This window comes from Cavia porcellus, unplaced genomic scaffold (assembly GCF_034190915.1).
Source record: "Cavia porcellus strain 051 isolate PalLab524CR breed Dunkin Hartley unplaced genomic scaffold, mCavPor4.1 scaffold_1, whole genome shotgun sequence".
NCBI lineage: Eukaryota > Metazoa > Chordata > Mammalia > Rodentia > Caviidae > Cavia > Cavia porcellus.
This window is the reverse complement of record NW_026947484.1, coordinates 60,518,813-60,538,439: the sequence shown is the minus strand read 5'-3', so window position 1 is coordinate 60,538,439 and position 19,627 is coordinate 60,518,813. Positions and strand designations below refer to the sequence as shown.

Below are 19,627 nucleotides of genomic sequence, written 5' to 3'. Positions count from 1 at the left end.
CTCAGCCTCCTGAGTGCTAGGACTATAGATGTATGCCACCATGCCTGAATCCAGCATTTTAAAGCGTACATCAAAGTCTGTGTCTGGTTCTAGCCATTTGTGTCCTGTTGACCGAGAGCCTTTCATATTTTGTAGGCAATTATATGTTAGCTATGAAAAACTGTGGACTTATTGTTGATCATTTCCTTCAGAGAGGTTTTAAATTTTTCCTTGTAGATAGAAGTCAGAAAAGCACCTCAGTCCAGGCAATGTTGGGCTTCAGGCTGGCCTATTTCTGGTTTGGGTGGTCTGTTTCCAGTTTTTCTTCATTTCTCCAACAGGGCACTGCAGGCCTGCAGTGTTTAAAATGATCCTTCTCTTCTAAAGAGACCTGACTTCTGGTTTGTATGTCTGTGCCACTGCTGAAGTCCACTTAGTTCTAAATCTCTTGTGCCTGCTATCTGCTTCATGTTTTCTGTCTCGGTCCCCTCACACAGGCAGATCAGGAATCAGAAAACGCCTCCAGGGAAAAGCATGTGGCCTGCAGTGTGCCTGTCTGGGACCTGGGTCCCACAAGTCCAAGCAGCCCTTGTGTCCCTGCACAGTGACGTCATCTCTCCAGCCCTGGGGATGTCTGAGGGTGCAACCAGATGGTCACTGCTGGCCCGCAACAGGACTTAATTCTGTGAATGGGGAAAGCAACAAGGGTGGGGAGTGGCAAGGGGGGTGGTTGCTGGGGACTCTAACGCAGCAGTTCCCTCCCAGGACCTGGACCCCTCAGCTCCTGTCCTCTGGCCTGCTCACCTGCCCATGCTGTTTGATTACACTGAGCGTTTACAGTCTTCAATGAGCATATCAAGGAGCCTGGACAGAGCCAGAAGCAGGGTCTGGCAAGCAGCTTGACGGTCCCTTTCCTGTTTCAAGCTGGTGAACTCCCGATTGCTCGGCTCACGTCCTAACTCTTGCCTCACTCACCTTTATTAGTACCTTTTGATGGTCTGCATTTTGCATCCTCAGACTGTCTCTCCCACCCACTTCACCTCCTCTGTGCTATGACTGCAGTGTGGGCTGGAGCCCAGGGTCTTGCACATACCAGGCAGGCACTCTGCCCCGAGCTTTACTCCCAGCTCCACTTAACATAAATGTTTTTAACTAACGAACTTGTATAGACTTACTCTACGTGACATATTTTGAAACACGCACATGTTGTAGACTGGCTAAATTCAGTTAATATGTGTTACCTACTTGGGACACATAGAAATGATTCTTAGCAATTTTCAAGAATACAATACACTTTTATTCACTATGGTTCCTAAGCTGTACAACAGGGTCTCTTGAATTTATTCTCCCTGTGTGACAGACATCTTGTAACCTTTGGCCAAAAATGCCCTCCCTTTATAGTTTAATGCTATCTTGTCCCCCGTCCTTTTCCATGCTGTGCACATCCATGGGAAAGCTGTAAGCTGTTGGTGTGTTACCATGCACTGCACATGACCTTCTAAGTCCTGACTGCCTTCTCTGTCTCTCTACAGCCCACAGTGCCCAATGAACGTGGGCCAAGCTTCACAGCCTCTGTTCAAAATAATCCAGTCCAGCACTACTTTTTCTATATCACTTTCTACTGATTTTGTAAAACTACCTTAGACCCCACTATTTTCTGTGGGTCATAGCCTGCATATTCTGAATTACATTTTATCGTTACACTAAGGATTTTCATTTCTGTACTACTTTGCTCCTTTTGTCTCTCTTGGCATAAGCTGAATGGTTTTCCATTTTAAAGGCTATACTATCGTAAGATTGTGTGGAGTCCTTGGGGTCATGCTTGTCTTCTGTGAGACCCTACTCACTGAAATTTGTGTATGTTACTGAAGTTAACACTTGTGTCTCTTGCCCTTTGCCTTATTGACCTCTCCTGAGTCCAAGCCCTCTAGAGAGTGAGGTCTTGGCGTTAGGCACTGGCCCAGGGCCTGGCGTGCAGAGGACCCCTTCAGCAGGGTGAAAGGGACCTGAGACACAACTGGACACAGAACACTATGGATACCACTGTGATTACAGATGGAGTCAGTAAAGGTAAGCTTACAAAGGAAAATGTTCCTGATTAAATAATTGATTTCTATTTTGGAAATATGAATTTGTAAGAGAGCGAAAGCTTCAAATTAAAGGAACAATCTGATTGTATGGACCAATATACAAATTCTTCATCAAAACAACCCATCTGTGTCCTAGCACTTTTACAGGAAAGAATCGCATCATGTGAACCATGTCCTGCTCTGTATTTCTCCTCTTTGAGTTGAACATCCCAGTAAGGCATACTTGAAAACTGCAACACAATTAAATATGGTTCCCAAAGATATTGTGCTATCATGAGTTTTGTGATGGAGACGCTTGCTTTCAAGTGAAGACTGGGAGGAGATATGAGTGCTGCACAATTCAGCTGTAATTTCATGAAATGGAGCTGAGAACAAACAGGGATTCAGATCTCTACTCACAAGGAGTACTCCGGGACAGCATCCTTGAAGGCAGGAAGCTCTCGCACGTACTCATTATAGAACCACTTCACTTTGAAATGCAAATTCATGTAATCGGTGCTTTTGCATAACCGCTGCTTCTCGTGTTCTATAGCAGATAAAAATCAAACAGTTAACAGAGTCTGGTTTGCCAACAATGCCACTGTATTCCAATCTACATCTATCATTAGTGTGTCTAATATATCTCAAAAGAAAATGGTGGATGAGAGGTAAAGGCAAAGAGAATTGCAAAACAGACCTAGAAATTTCCAAGTTGCAAACATGATCCTTGCTCTCACAGGGCAGGGTGTGTCCAGCAGCACTGGGAGAGACGGGATAGTTTAATGTCTTCCTGGACAAGCTGAGAGTTTTGGTGTAGCTAATGAGTGAGACATGCTGAAATTTTTCTGTTTGTCAGCAAGCCCAAATCGTCTCATATTGTCCATGGTTAGCCTCATACGAAGCGTTGAAGCATGCATGAAACGTGATTCACACACGAAGCCATAACTGCCAACTGATGCAGGGAATGAAGCAGGTGGATCTCTTTTCTAGCTGGTTATTTAAGACAGAATGAAGAGAGTTGAAAAAGAAAAACTAACTCCTAAGTCACATCATTTTTCTTCACTTTTTAAGTTCAGCTAAGATTATTTTGCACCCTATTTCTTGAGGAGGATTTTCTAAGCTGCGGCACTTTTTTCTCTTGTATCAAAAGTATACCTTGAAACTGGTTTGCCATCTGGACATTCAGGAAGCGGAGGAGAGAGAGACGTGCATGGGTGTCATTTGCACACACTTCCCTCCCATTCGTAGCATGGCTGATTCTGGCTACAGCTACATATACAAATCTAGCCCTCCCTGCTGTATTCAGGGTGACAGCACCGTCAGAGAAGCCCTGGCTTCTTCATTAAGCTAAAGGCGCTTTGAGTTAAGGCACAAATTTCACCAACTTTGCAGTCTGGCCAACTTCTTCAAATGCTAATCACACCAATTAGAATGTTATACAAGATTGAGGCTGTGCTTGCTTTCCAACACCTGACTGCAGAGGGATTTAGATCCCAGTACCACACAAAGGAGAGAATACCCCAAATCAAACATCTTCAAATTATGTATCTGAACAATAATTAATTCAAGGCAATCTGCAGGTGTGAGGGGAGGAACAGAAACATGGACTCACAGAAGCAAAGCGATAAGTGCAGTACTTCTCGGCCAAAGAGGATGCAGCATTATGAGGAAGATGCTTTCCTCCCATCACCCCAAATTCATTCTGTCAACACGGATGTTGGCTCCCCCATCCCTCACCCTTCAGAGAGTGCCAGCCCTCCATTTCTTAGGGACCAATGCTGGTTTTGTGCCCCTGCAGGCAGGGTGCCCAGAATGCAGATGAGGGAGAGCGTGGCCGCAGGACCCTCACAGGCAGCGAGTTCAGCTCTCACACATCACCCTGCCTCTTGGGAGCCCACGCTGGTGCTGGGCCAGAGCCCAATGCCACCTTGTTTACTCACCGCCCTCACACAGACTTGCTCAGTGCACACTGAGAAGGGTCGAAGGCTGAGAGTGGGAAACAGCATAGAAATGGGATGCGTGGGTCCCGTGAGATGCCATGCGCCTTTCCACACTCTCCGACACCTGGCTCACGCCTGAGTGCTCTCGGTTGTACTCTGAGCAGTTATTACCACTTCCACGGCCAGCAACGTGAGTGGTTACCGTTAAATCACCTGTCTGTTTCTTCATGTGTTCCTCCGTTTCTCCCATAAAGTATGAGCATGTATCCAATAGGACACATTTCAAGTAAACTATAATTACATCCTATGTACTACTCAATGTTAGTCTAAGAGGTTAATATCAAATTCAAAATACACTTGAAACTATTTTGACTTTCACTCAAACTACTTCTACTTAATGGCAGACCATACTGACAAAATGCATTAAATTCATAAGATATGAATGACTCATAGAATTATGTAGCTATCAATCCTCTAAATTTTTAATGTTGGCAATAAAGAACCAAGTAGCTTGTTACATTTACAAAAATGAAACATTTAGTTTTCTAAATTGCAGTATAATAATTCTGTTCAAAATTTAATCTGAACTTTCATAAAAATATGAATATTTTAGTATAATAAAAAATTACTTCTTAAATAAAATAATAAACTTACTTCCTTATATAAGGAAAAAGCTTGGCAATTTAGAAGATGCAACTATTTTCCTATTAGATGGTGTCTATTAACTTTTGCTTGGAAAGAATGTGTTTTTTCCAGAATGTCCTATCTCTATGGGTTTCAGGGATGCCATAGGAATGTACAATTACGCATTGGCACACATGATAGGGATGCATTCCACCCGTTCTTAGGCCAAAGGCAGCCATGTGGATTCCAACACACATCACTCCTTTCTTTAGTCTGCGACACTACTGTATCACAATGGCCTGTTTTCTTCTAGAGTTCACAGCCTACAGCATTTCCAGGTGTACCCCAGTGTCACTCTGGGAGTGGGCAGTAGGCTCTGCCTCTAGCAGGTGGTGACAGAAGGACTTCCAGCTCATCAAGGACAAAGCCAGGGTCAGGCCCCACACACAGTGTGTTTAGATACCATATACACACACACAGTGTGTTTAGATACCATGTACACACAGGGCTGCCATGCAGAGACCTGGGCGCTAACATTATTGCATGTGCACATGCATGCACACATGGCACGTCCATCCAAGGTTCTGTGTGTTTGTATTGACAATACACAGATACAGGTTCCCTTCTAGACCCTGAGAATGCTAAGCCACACAAACATGGGAAATGAGGTAGACTAGGAGTTATCCTTTTCCTTTAAATAGCCTGCACAAGTCGCATAATATCAGGGTGACTGTGAAGGTTAGACAGCACCTACAATTCTAGCTGCCAAAAGTAAGGCACACTATTAAAGCTTGGAGAAATAATATAGAAAATGTGCAAAATGACTACACATACTATGATAAAAACTAACTTGGTCTATGAATCTTTTTTTTTCTGATGTTGATTTTTGCTTTAATCAAATGACATATTTCACAATAATCCATTACTTATTACAGTAAGAATTTTAGGGAAGACCACTGCAATTGGCTAACCATCCCAGCCCAGTTGTAATTTTGCTTCAGGAAATAATAGGATATTTCTTTGTTATTTCCTTGTGTGTAATTAATGTGTGTCAGGGTCTAGATGGTCTCACAATAGGAAATTATCTTGCTGGGTAATTGATATTTACTTATTCTTCCACTTATGTTTGCTTAATTTTTATGTATTTTTCCATTTGTATTCTAAAGAGTGCTCTTTAGAATAACACATTAGAGATTTTATAGAATTTCTGGCTTTTTTCCCCACTGCTGTTTTGAGTTTCTGTGTCATTGACCCCTCTGAGAATCTTTCCTTTTGAGAAACTAAAGCATGCCCACTTGGATACATATTTTAAAACAGGATAGACAGTAGGAACCTCACACATCTCAGCAAGACTTTTTTTTTTGATATCACTAGTGAGAATCAGGCAGTCCCCTTCAGTCTGCTAGAGCTGTGGCTCTGGAATGAGACAGTCAAGACTGTCTCAAGTCTTGTCTGTCAGTCAAGTCAGGTTGGAGAAAAGAAAGGCTGTTTCAGGCTGGTTTTAAGCTATAAAAAGCCTCTGAAGTAGCTAACATTGCTTCTCAAGTCCTGTTGGCCCAAACGCATTCTCACTGTCTAACTACCCACGGGTTCCTTCCTAGTTTTTGACACTCCCACATGTGAAATCTTTGCCGTAGTCCATCTTTCTAGGCACCAGCAGCTTTTTGCTTCCTTCTCACACATGTAACTCTCAGTGTGTCCCCTCGAGATCCTAGAGACCGTTTCACCACGGTGGTCAGCCCAATCGAAATCCTCCAGGTGGTGCGTAGTAGTGTCTGTCAAGCTCAAATACAGCTTCTCGTGACTTGAAGACCAGAGAACTAAGAGGACAAAGGAGTTTACTGTCTCCTCTCCCAGCCCACACCCATGGTTCAGGGTGGAATCTGGGCAGCAGAGCAGTCTCTTTTCTGGGCAGTTTTGAGATCTTAATAGTCAAATATTGTATGACTTGTGTGTAGGAAGTTGAATGTGTGCTGATCTTACTTCCTGGAAGGAACACCTCTGTCTGTTATTTTTCCTGGCCCCTGGCTCTGTGCAGGATGTTTTTTAGACCACGTCTAAATGGTATTGGTAAGCAGTCCTTGCTTAAGAGTCGGGCAGCCTGCAAACTCTGCCTTTTGCTTACAGGTTCGGTGTCACAAGTGGTTCTAATTTCAAATGTCCACAGGCATTTCTGATCTGAATGCTGGTTTCCTTGACCACCCATCATTTACCTAATCATTTACTCCTAGCCACCTGGCCCGAGCTTGAAAGCCCACGCTGGTACCGATTCTACACATAGTAATCACCATGTTCTCTCGTTGTTTTGGCCTGATGCATCTGCCTGTGGTAGCTATGTGGAGGTCATCCAAAACAAGTCGGTTTAAGGGCTACCTTCATTTTGATCTTTACCACAGAACTAAGTCCCTCTGCTTACTGAGTTTTATTGGATTTAGGTCATGTTTAAAAGGTCATGTTATCACTCACTGTTAAGAATTTGAAAGCAATCTGATATTTTTCAATATTCCTAAGCCCTGCATTTTTAGATTTTCTCATTTCTTCTCTCTCATCAGTCACTCCTTGCCTGAGCTACTGTTTCTTCAAGTGCATTCCCAAACTAGCCAGTAAGAGCCAAACATATAACTTTTTTTCTGAAAACGGTAATTTCTAGAAACTTCCACTTTATTGGGCACTCAGCTTCCAATGAGAGCTAAGCAGCTTTCCGCTGCCTTCTGTTCCATCACCTTGAGCCCTTATTGCCTGTGCCTCTGCCACTGGACTACTAAGCCAGGGCCATATAGTGTGACTTTTATCACAACAGTATTAGTTCTGAGGCCTTAATGTTTTGTGTTAGAGTAACGTTACTGTGATAACTGTCAGGTTAGTGGCTTAACACAAAATGTTTAGTGGCTTAAATACAAAACGATTTTCTCATCAGGTAAAGTCCTAAGTAGTACCAGTTCCTGAAATGACTTGGGAGGGGGTGGGAGTAGAATAAATTCTATTTTACTTAGTGGTTCAGGAATCTGTTAAAACACGTGGCTAAAACTGGAACCAACTGATTTGCTTAGTATTATACAGCTTGTCAGTGGAGGTTCCCAGAGCCTCACCATTTGGTTCTGGCTTCAAAACCCATCCCTTGTGACTGCACACTGTATCTAGGTTTAAAGTCACCTGAACCACCTGCAAGCCAAAAATTCATTATCTCCTACATGTAAGCCAGTGGAAAACTGGTGGTTCACATTGAATTGCTGAATTCACTACCTCCCTACAGTGAACTGAAGATGTGCCCTTGCAACTTCTTTCTAGGGCTTCTATTTTTTGGGTCATGCAAAAAGATTATCCCGTCAACACCCAGAAAACACAACTTTCATGCCCCTTTTGGTTACTGTGTTGAGTGAAACTTATTTTTTCTCAGTACTTTAAAATTGTGAATACTGCTTATCTTTAGATAAGTTCTGCTTTGTCTGAGTACTTCTGAAAGTGAAATGAATGCCAAGCTTGGCATAGTGGTGCATGCATGTAATCCCAGCACTCAGAAGGCTGAAGCAGGAGGATCGACACAAGTTTAAGGCTATCCTGGGCTACACAGTGAGTTCAAGGATGACCTGATCTGAAAAAAGAGTTCTTGTCTGGAAAGAAAGAAAAAAAAAGGGTGAGTGTAGGGAGACAAACTGTGATAGCTAACTACAGGGAGTACTTACCTATGCAAATATAAGTTTTTTGTACTAAATCCTTCTTTGTTTTCCTAGGAATTTTCTGATCAATATCATTGAAGATTATTTAAAAGTGTCAAAGTCTTTTAAGCCATAGTTTTTTTTTCCTGTATTAACTGAGTATGTTTCCTGGAAAAACAACTAATAAAGTTTAGTCTCAGAAAAGAGTTTTCATATATCTTCCCAAACATTGTAGAACTTTGCCTTTTTGAATTTGACAATAGGTATAAAACCAAAATGTTAAGCAAGTTATGTAAGCACCGTTTCTGACTTGAAAACAGGATGTACTAGTTACACGATAATAATTTTTTCTAACTGTATGATATTTTTTTTGTGAGAGTATGCAATAGAGTGAAACGTTGCAAAAGGCACATGTAAGAACAAAGGCTTTAAGAAACCCTTTTTGGAATATTCTTAAAATATTTTAGAAACTGTATTGAAAAGCTTGATATTTTTTTTGTGTGTGTGTATGTGTCTTTTTGAGACAGAGACAGACAGGGTCCCACTATGCAGTTTAGGCTGGCCTTGAGCTCACTCTGCAGCCCAGGCCAGTCTCAAACTTGCAAGGATCCTCCTATCTTAGCCTCCCAAGTGCTAGGATTATAGGCATGCACCACCACGCCCAGCTAAAAGTTTGATTTTTTTTATCTATGATGTCACGCTCAGAAGTTGTCAGATCTAGTTGAAAAACTGTGTGATGACTAATCTTGATCTTCAATTTGATAAACTTGAGAGATGCTTAGTTAAAGCACAGGAGCTGTCATGATTTGGGGGCTATATCAGGTCTCTCGACTTTCCTCTCTAGGTCTTTCCTTCCTGTTTCCCAGATGTCATGAATTTAGCAGTTTTCTTCACCAGGCGCTTCCACCATGTTCTGCCTTTATGTCTGCTGACCAGGGGTTGAAACCCCTGAAATCCTGGGTCAAAAGAAACCTTTTTCTCCTTTGAGTTACACACACTAACAGCCAGCCAATAGAGTGTTTGCACTTTGATAAAGCAGTGTTATGGTCTGTGTCTGGGGTAGCCCCCCAAGCCTTCAAGCTGGTTTATAGTGTAAGGGTGGGAAGGAGGTGTGTCTTTTGTCTTTCTGATTTTCCTTCTTGCTGTTTGGGGTGGCCATGAATAGCTGCCCCTCCATGCTACCCTGCCTTGGAGCCAGCTGAGAATTGACTGTAACCCCCAAAACTGTAGGAAATAAACCTTTCCTTTCCTAATTTTGGGTGCCAGGTATTTTGTCTCAACAATGAGTGAAAAGTAACTAAGATAAGGAGTATATAAAAGTAAATCTGGGAATTCTTATTACAAATTTTACATGTACAAAGTACATAAACATGAGGGAAAGAAGTATATTTGGTGAGAAACTTAGAAATTACAAATTTTCATTCATCCTCATGATTTTGTCAGGCTTTTTCTTCCTTAGTCATTGCTGTATAATTACTTTTGATGTGTGGATGATGTAACCCCAGAAGAGTAAAATGACTACAAGCAGCAACAATGAGTAAATCCAATCCAGGCTATGATAGTGGCTCCCTGGCTTCATGAAAAGGAAGTAATGGTCAGCAGGAAGGGGCAAAAGCTGCCTGTTCTAGGGTGACCTGGGGTGTTAGCTGCTCACAGCAGCGGCCATGGTTCAGCTGGGCATGAACGCCTTCCCTCTTGCTTTCGGGATGCTCCCCATTGTCCCAACTGTGCACTTCCTCCAGGAGTTGGAGGCGTGGTCATGTGATCCAGGTCCTAGCCCACCTTTTAGGGAAGTTCATGAAGCTTTCATAAATAAAAATAGGCAAAGAGGAAATTTTAAGCATAATAGTAACTTATCAAATTTCTTAGGAATTTGTGTAGAGTGAGAATGATACAAAAGTTTCCTGCATGACATATTTATGTGTCTGGCAAAATCTTAGGAAGAAAAGCCAAGAAAAAGAAAAGAAGAAACTGGTGTACTAGGTGCCTGAGGCCAAGGCAGGAAGCAGCTCTCCCTGCGGAGTGTGGCCGGGTCCTCCTGGTGGGCTCCCCAGCTCCTGCAGAGGCCTGCCTGGACCCTGCTGGCTCCTGGTTCATCAGTAGGAGCAGTACACAGGACCTTCGTCACAGACCCACGCTATGGGAGCCCTGTAGGGGCTCTGCAACTGCCGCTTTAGAGCAGATAGTGGCCCATGGGGAACAACTGAGGACTTTAGGGCAAGAAGCTGGGAGGCAGCTGTCCACAGCCCAGTGATAGGAAACAGAGGTGGACACCTAGAAGGAAGAATGGAATGAGAGAGAGATGTGTCCGCAGAAGAGGTGGCCGGCCAGGGCAGGGGCACAGTGGGGATGGTCAGGTCCTCAGGAATCCAGAGTCACTGGGGAGTCATGGGCCAGGGCAGCCACGAAGAAGAGATCAAATGTCAGCTTCATCCCCTTTGTGTTTTTCCCGGGAACCCCAGCCATGCACGTAACATGGAATACATCTGTGCATAGAACCGGGACTGATCTGTAGATTTTGTTCACCTATGCAGCACATATTTGCTGATGATCTGCTACAAACTGGGTGCTGCTCTCTCCTGGAGCATACAGCAAAGGAAAATGAAGATCTTGTGGTGTCCTCATGAGGAGGCACAGGCTGTGGGAAGAGTGGGAAGAGCAGGCACGAGCTTCTTGCCAGGGCAAGGAGGGCAGGCTTTAAACGACTCACCAGAGAGCGAGCCCTGGAGCTGGCTAGGAGGAGCCTGCAGTGTAGACACAGGGAGCGACAGCCATCAGCAAGAGTGTGGGACCAGCCTCAGGACAGCAGAAGGCCCACAAGATAAGAGCAGAAAACCCAGAGGACTGAGGGCTGAGCTCAGAGAGCAGCAGGACCAGGTTACCCATGACCTTGCAACCTACAGTGAAGACACTGCCCTGACAGCCTGGACACAGGCGTGTGCCTGGGGTCTGGCTTGTATTTGTAGCTCAGCTCTGGAGAGAGAAGAGAGCCCAGAGCTCACTAGGCAGACGTGAAAGGCCAGGCTGGCCAGTGTGGGTGACAGGGACCACTGCAGGGAAGTGACAAGCAGTTACCTGTCCTCTCCATATCTCCCACACCAGCCAGGCCTGGGTATCCTCTTCTTGTCCTAAGGCACCCTGAGAACAGAAATGGCGAATTGCTGAATCGCTGTCCTGCCCTGACCTTGTGAGCTGCAGATTGGGCCTGGAGAAGGCTGCAGCTGCCTCCTCCCTTCTCTCCAGGCTTCCTGTGGACACCTGCTCAAGTGGAGGGCCCGGGCCTGGAGCTCTGCACTCCACTGCAGGTCTGTGGTTCAGGGTTTCTGGAGGGCAGCACCTCTCTGCTGTCAGACATCCCCCTGTCGGTAACAAAGGGCTCTGTCTAGGCCTGTCCCTTTTTATTAAGAATTGCCAATAAAATACAAATGTAATTTTCTCCCACAGTGCTTAGCGCATGTAACCACTCATAAACCATCAGCTTCATGTATTTCTCATAAGTTTGTGCTGTTTTATTGCAAAATCACTGCTCACAGATTTCTATTTACATACTTGAATTTTTATAGATTTCACTTTTTATAGTTTCCTGTACATTTTCTCATTATTTATTTAAATATAACCTGTATTTGAGATTCTTTTTTAAGAATAAATTGATTTGTATTAATTATTTGCAACATACAAACAGTAGAAATTTCTTTTTTGGGTAGGTTTCAACTAAGCTATCCTTAACTTAGCTTTCTGAGTTTGCCTCTATCAATTACTTACAAAGAAAATGGAATTAATTGAGAAGTCATAATGATAGGGTGAAAAATGGCTCACTTATATGTTGACTGGAATCTTTAAAACACTGTATATATTCATTTATTTTTGAATTTATTATTAGTGATAATGGTTATTTTCCTTTGTTGACAATTTCTTTGCTTAAATAGCCATTTCTCTGCATGCCTACTTTAGCTCTGTTTTGCTGGATTTCATTTCATAGTTTTCAAAGAATATCTGGGTAGGAGACTTTCCAGCAGCCTGGGACAAATACATGGGCAGACAGAGAGAGATGTGACCACTGGAGAGCTAATGGAGCAGTGACCATGGCTGAATCCAGGCAGGATCTCAACAACATGGACATGCAGCCTCACAGTGGGGACCCACCCTGAGGTGTGTGAGCTCCCAGTGACTGGGTTCCAATGGCAAGCCTGCCGCCCTGCCCACCTTGGGTCCTGCCTGTCCTGGGCCATCACTTCCCACCTCCCGTTGCTCCCCCATGACTGTGTGCAAGAGGAAGCTATGCCACCAGCTTCAAGCCCTGACTCTCTATCTGTCCCGACCTTTAATTACTCAATGTGCACTTCCCAAATGAGAGGTCAGGAAGAAAGTGTGGTAAGACGAATATGGTGAGTTTAAATTTTAAAAAATCATTGTAGCAAAAGACACATTTCTATGAATTCCCCCTAAAAGACTCCCCTGGTTCAATGTAACACATTGTTCTTGCCATGTTCTGAAGCAGTTCTGGAAGTTCTCTTTCATGAGTGTTTCCATGAGGTGGGATCAAAAAGCTACATGAATGCGGCTGCTGCCTGCTGCTGAATGGCAAGACAGGCACAGGCAAACACCACGCTGTGTTCTCGTCTGCCTTACCCTCTGGGCCTGGCGCTTCTCAAAGTCAAAATGACCATGAAGGGGAACCCCTCTGAGTCTATTCAGGCATCAAAACAGCTACAGTACAACTAAAGACACTTATGGAAGAATTCAGAACTGCTTCAAAAAGTGGACAGGACATGGGATAACTAACTGTGTTTGAAGTGAGGGTGGATATTCTGAGGGAGATTCATGACAATGTGTCTTTTACATTTTAAAAATTAAACAGACACTATTTTTATCACATCTTGTACATTTTATCAATTTTGTCTTGTGAGCATACCATTTTTGCTGACTAGGGAGACTTAGGAGTTTAGATAGAGGACCTCACGGATGTGAGGACATGAGAATGATATATAACTTTCCTCATACGCCCCAAATGCAGTGATGCCTCAAGACTGAATAATACCTCATTCAAAACCTATTCTACATTTCACAGGATTTAGACACTGACTTTAATCCTGACTCTAGAGCCTCTGAGAGACACCACACTAGCCAGATTCTGCAGAAGCAGTTCCAACAAGCTTTGGCCAGTGCTGAGGCCTAGCTCTGTGTGATCTTGAATGATCTTGGCCACCAGTGTTACAGTGTGCAGTGGGACAGACTGGGACCCCGACCCCTCTTTGATGCCCTGGGGTGACTCCCACCATTAGTCTGCACCAGGGACTGCCTCTGGGGATGTGGCCCAGCCCTGTGGGAGGCCAGACCTTAAACAAGCAGACAGACCGGTGGGAAAGGGCTGTGGCCTGAGCAATACAATCCATCAGAGGTAGGCAAGACTCAGATTTTATGATAAAACACCAAATGTTTTGAGAATTACAAGTTTTATATATTTTGGACCATCTGTTGAGTGAGTTCTTTGCAGCTCATATAATAGATGCAACAACAATATTTAGATGCTGCTGAATATGTATGTCAAGCTTGCCAGCTGGAGACTGGCTTGCGACTGAACTAGCAGAAACACAGGCCAACAGCTAGAAAGGGATGCGCGCTTCCGCTTGGGAGCTGGCTGGGGACAGAAGCTGGAAAGGTGGTTGGGCTCCAGTGGTGGGTGACCAGTGAGAGTAGCTGTCCAGGGCAGGCTGACTTCACACCGAGGAAGAAAGGTTTATTACCCAACGTGCGAAACCTCTGAGCAAACGCCTGCAGGAGCCACTAGAGAAATGTTAAATTCCAAGCTTCAGAGGCTACAGACTTCCGGCATCAGCCTGAGTACTTAAAAGCAAAATTTAAAAGAAAATATTTGTCAACCATTTGTCCTTTAAAAGTGTTTTAAATAGACCTTTCCATCCCTTTTCAACTCTTGCTTGTTCTTGAGATCTCAGCTCAAAATTTATCTTTGAAAGGAACTCTGTTCTTCATCTCTTGACGAAGCAGAACACCCCCACCCCTGTGTGCTCATGTTGACCACACCTCATATTTACAGCAGGTACCACAGTTACTCAGCCTAAGTGAGTATGAATATTTGGCTCAAACCTGACTCTGGTTGGTGCTACTTTATAAGGCCAGGAGATCTCTATCTTCCCTGCTCTCAAGTACATGACACAGTATCTGTCTCAGACTAGATATTTAAATATGAGTTTATAAAGTGTCCAGGTAAACAAGCAAAATTCTTTAGGTGTTAGGAACATTTTTTTAATGCAAATTAAAGATCATCTCACATTTTTAAAGACTATTTTTGTGGTAGACTTTTAAATTTGTATCTTACCAAGTGACTACTTGATACATAGTTGTATTATAGCTTTGCAGAACATATGGTGTTGCTTTCTGGAGGTTTATAATTTCAAATATATTGTGCCACTTTGCACATAAGTTTTCCCTTACTTGTCAGGTCATATGTCCTGTAATTATGTTTAAGAGATACAGTCATCTTATCTACAGGATATCTTGAATTCTAGAAAATGCTACTTTGTAAGAGAAAATATTTCACAGAATATAAAAATACAGTCTCCAAAATTATTTCCTCAACTGCAATCAACTCCCATTATGTAGACTATGCACATGTCTGACTCCATGTAAATCTGTTTTATAGAAGGTGGATCACACAAGAGTGGTGAAAAACAAAAGTTAATTGCATAAAACTTTAGAAATTAAAATAAATGAAATCACATGGATATATAATTCCATGCAGTGGCCCATGCTGCTGGGCTATGACTTGGATCTCCAACACCAAGTGCTCAACCTTACAGAGCAGGTGTTTAGTCCTGAGAGCCTACGGTGCCAGAGAACAGGGTGATGTCAGGACTTTGTGCAGCAGCTAGAATCCTGAGACTCAGAGGAGTAAGGTGACTCAGAGGTCAAGGTGATTCCTCAACATGGTAATCACACCCCGATGAAGATCTAAGCTCTCAACAGCTTCATTACATCAGAAGATGTGATCTGAATAGAGTCAGCCTTCCTACTTCTCTGGGATATGTCATATAAAATACCACACAGTCATCAAAACCAAACTTTGGATGTGGTCCTCAGTCAGCAAAACCTCCTTCCAGCACAGCCTATTAAGGAATTAATGACTTTCCTTGCAGGGGTGGAAGGCTGCTGCTTGGGGTGATCCTCCCTTGTCCAGATTCCTCTAAGAGATTCCTCTGAAATTTCACAGGGGAAGCCTTGGGTCATCATGTAGGTGACATCTGTCCAGGTTCCAATCTTTCCTGGTTCGCATACTCAGTGTGTTACTATGCACCAGTGTGCGTGCGTGCGTGTGTGTGTGTGTGTGTGTGTGTGTGTGTGTGTGTATCCTGACCCCACAGAGAGATCACAGGAAGTTTCACACTTGGGACTCACTCAGGTCTTTCCTTTCCTCATGCCCCGGTTGTTACCTAAGTGGTTCCCTAAGTTGTTCCCTAAGGTCCCTAAGCCTTTGAATCAAGTTACCTAAAGCCAGAGTCTTAGGGGAGAAGGATGACGAATGCTCTCCACTGCCCAACAGGTGCATCTGCACTGGAGACTCCTGAGGCAGTGTTTGATGTCATTATCCATCTCCTGGCTCCCTCTTCTACACAGCAGAGAGGAAGGGGGATTTAAAGTCCCATGAAAACACTTCTATTCAGTTAGGAAACTTTAAATATGATAATTCTTTTAAAAGCAATGGCACAGAGAATATGTACAACAAGTCATTTGTACAACAAGTCTGTGTACTTAACTTCTATTGATAATATTTAATGCTGATTTTCTTCATAGGATGCTGAGAAGCTTAATAGCCTAATAAGCACGAGCAATTAGCACATTTTAAAGATGTCCAAGCTTATAAATGAAAGGTATAATTCAATATGAGAAAAACAGATAAAAGGTCAGTAAAAATAAAATTTTAAGACTTCTTTACATTTGCCACAAGTTTTCTGAAAGCCTCGATACCTGATATCTGATTACTAAATGCTAACCACATGCAGAAGACATTATAAGAATATTAAAAGTGAAAAACTAAATGTCAGAATGCTCTATCATCCTAAAGGGAATAAAAGTTGACAAGCCATAATTTTAAAGAGAAGAATGAACAGACTGTTTATTTTTCCTTATTCACAAAAAAATAAATATTGAATCCAAGACTTCCACTTATCAATATGTCAACATGTTACTAGAGACTGTTTTATGGCTAAAGACAAGGCTGGATGTGAAGCGTGCTCTGAGAAGTGAAGGCCTAATCAGTTAAACATTGGTTCCAACATTTGTACCTCAAATTACCCTACTGTTTTGACCATGGAACATTTTAGTGACAAGGATGCATTTCAGTAAGTCATATAGTGTGCCTTGCTTTAATTATAGAAGGTAAATTCAACTTTGCTGAGTCAGATCTCTTACATTTTATCCGTAACTACATTACCTTCAAATTCTGATACTGACTCCTGGAGGATTTGACTTACTTTTTCCTAAGCAGACAGAAATAAGTTAAAGGAATTCCAACAGCATTGCCTTCAACATTTCAATGTTGATCTTCCACAGTGGTAAATCATAAGAATTAGCAGAAGATAGAAATCTTAAAGTAATGAACTTGAGTAGAATTAAGCAAAAAATTTAATAAAATTACAAGTGATGAAGTATTTACAAATACTAGTATCTATTTATAATGGGAATTATCTACCTCTATCATGCTATACATTAGTGAACCTGGTAAAGAGAAAGGATGAGAAAAATACCAGCTATGCTGAACATTTTGAGGCTAGGTTTTCCTTACTACATATGTGAAACTACCCTTCAGGGTTTATGAGAAATAACTACAAGGGTTTGGGAGAAATGATGACCAAGTGATAAACTGATCATTATTGCTTTCAGCACGGAAGACATGGACAGAGTGGGCGGGTTAGAAAAGCCTGATGCTCTCACCCTTTGCCCTCAGTGGCTCTGCTGTTCTTTTAATCATAACAAAAGCACCAGTACAATGGCCACTGGACACCACTTGCTTGCTGTGGCCTTGATGAGCTGTAACTGACACATTCTGAGGTTCTGCTGCCTTACACAGCTCTAGGGAGGGGGACAGGAGGGCCTGCTGGTGGCTCCAGCCAGCTCTGCACAATGAAGTGTAAGTCTGGACTGTGGTGCCGTGTCTGTGCTGAAGCGCTCTGGGCACCCACCATCTCCCTTCTCCCTACAGTCTGCAAGGGGTGGGGAGCCCAGGCTCCAAGAACGGGGCACTTACATGCAGGAAGCTCAGAACTGCAGGCCACAGAGACCTGCAAGCTGAGGCCGGGCGTGGGTGCCTGTTCGGCCCAACCATGAGGAGTAAGTGAGGTAAACATAGGCAAAGGGTAGCACTGTTGTGTGCCTTGCCTCTGGGGAAGTGCATGCAGAGCCAGGGAAATAGACCTGATAACTGTGGCACAACTGGGTACCTGTGTGTACACCAAACTGGACCCTGCACCACACACAGGGCTGGCCCTCTGTGGGCCCTTGCAGATGCTCACATCTGTCTGTCACTGGGTGACTTCTGCCTACTGCCCCGTGGGTCCTGTTGCTCTGTTACATAGGATACAGGCAGCTCTCATCAGAGACTGAGGTGGATGTCCTGGAGGCTCACATCAAGGCTGGGCACTCACCCTCAAAGCAGAGGAGATGCAGTGACATGAGGAGTGGGATGGGCTCAGAGTGGCTGTGGCATCAGCACAGTGCAGGGAACTGAGGATGCCCAGCAGGACGAAGCGGAGGGCAACAGAATGGAAGCAACAGCGGCCGCACAACTCCCTGGACTTGAGCAGGATCAGCCAGGGAAGCAGCCTCTGCACTAGAGAAGCTCCACTTGGCCTGCAGGCCGAGACAGGAGAGGTGCGTGAGGTTAATTCCTGTGGTCTTGATGGCCCACACTGCAGCTGCACACACCACACCAGGTGCAGTGCGAAGCGTGAACATCCGGGTGACACATACTGCCACATTGTCATTCAGGTGTGATGCAGAGAGTTCCAGCCAGGCCAGAGCACGGCATGTGTGACCCATCTGCACTTTCACACAGGACCAGCCAGGCTTTGTGGAAAAGGACTGAGCCAAGCAGAGGCATGGCAGGTGAAAAGTCAGTGACAACCCAGGAGTAGCAGCATAGTGCGACGCAGGGCTTTCCCGTAAGAAGTGTCTTGGTTAATGTTCAAGTTAAAGGTGTAAATGTGCTTATACAAATTATGTACATTTGTGAAAAACACATATATAAGTACATATGTAATTTCGAGATGAGTCTGGGTAGTTCTTTATGTTTCTTTATATCTTCCAAATTTCTTACAGTTTCTTTTTTCATTCAGAAAGACAGTATTATGCATTTTTAATAGAGAGAGAAGAAATAATCTTGCCATAGGCCCTGGAATGCAGTACAATGCTACGTTTCATTAGTGACCTAGGTTATTAGTTGAGGTGGGGCTTTTGATACACCTGTGGGATAGGTCTCAGCCCAGGCCTCAGCACTGAATCCTCCTTTCAGGTGAGGACACTGACCCTAGCTCTGCCCAAAGCAAGTGGTGTTTACTGAGCGCTGATTTCTAGGGTGCAGACTTTCTCTAAGCACTTCCCAGGCAATTGCTTGATGTGGCCCAGCTGATAAGGGATGAAGGCATTTCTAACCCACAGACTGTCTACCTCAGCCTTTGTCATGCAGCAGCTCTCAGAGGGGCAGCCCCTAGCTTGACCTGGGGATTGTCTCTTGGTCCTTACACCAGTAGGCAATCCTCTTTCGCTGAGTACAGACTTGACCTACCCATTTGCTTCTAAGGATGAGAATATAACAGAAATTATGGGTTATTAATCCTGTGCTTGGTTTACAAGAGATGATGAGCTTCCTTTGCAGATTCTGCATATGCCGTCTTGCTATGTCACTTGGAAAAAGACAGAAAGGGTGCTGGGAGCCCATCTGTTGGGGACGGAGGGGCACTGCTGGCTGGATGCTGGAAGACGGAGGCCTTGGGTCGGGGGCCTGATCACTTCTGAGAAACCGACTTCTGCCATAACCACAGACAGAGGGAAGCCCTCCCCTCTCCTTTCTTCTCTCCTCCACCCATCAGACTTCTGGGATCCTCCCCAGCGAAGCTCCAGCAACTCTCCAGTACTTCAGTAATTCAGTAATTCAGCCTTTGCTGTCAGACTGAACATCCCAAGGTACTGGATCGCTGCAGATGTGAGGCAACTCCTCACCAGCCACTCACAGTCATTTCTTTTCACTTATCTAAAATTGACACCGAACAGTTGTACCTCTTTCTGAAGAACAACGGAGTGCTTTGATGTACCCATCTGCTATGTAATGCTCAAATCAGGGTAGTCA

At 43.8% G+C, this 19,627-nt stretch overlaps 1 protein-coding gene across 1 annotated transcript in view; it reads right to left on the bottom strand.

Annotated features, from left to right (window-relative positions):
* Positions 1 to 19,627, bottom strand: part of Unc13c (unc-13 homolog C) — a 438,787-nt gene that overhangs the window by 86,669 nt on the left and 332,491 nt on the right. Inside the window, exon 19 of the mRNA XM_003471882.5 lies at positions 2,469 to 2,595. Coding sequence (XP_003471930.2) covers positions 2,469 to 2,595 — 127 coding nt within the window. The remainder of the gene's footprint in view (positions 1 to 2,468; positions 2,596 to 19,627) is intronic.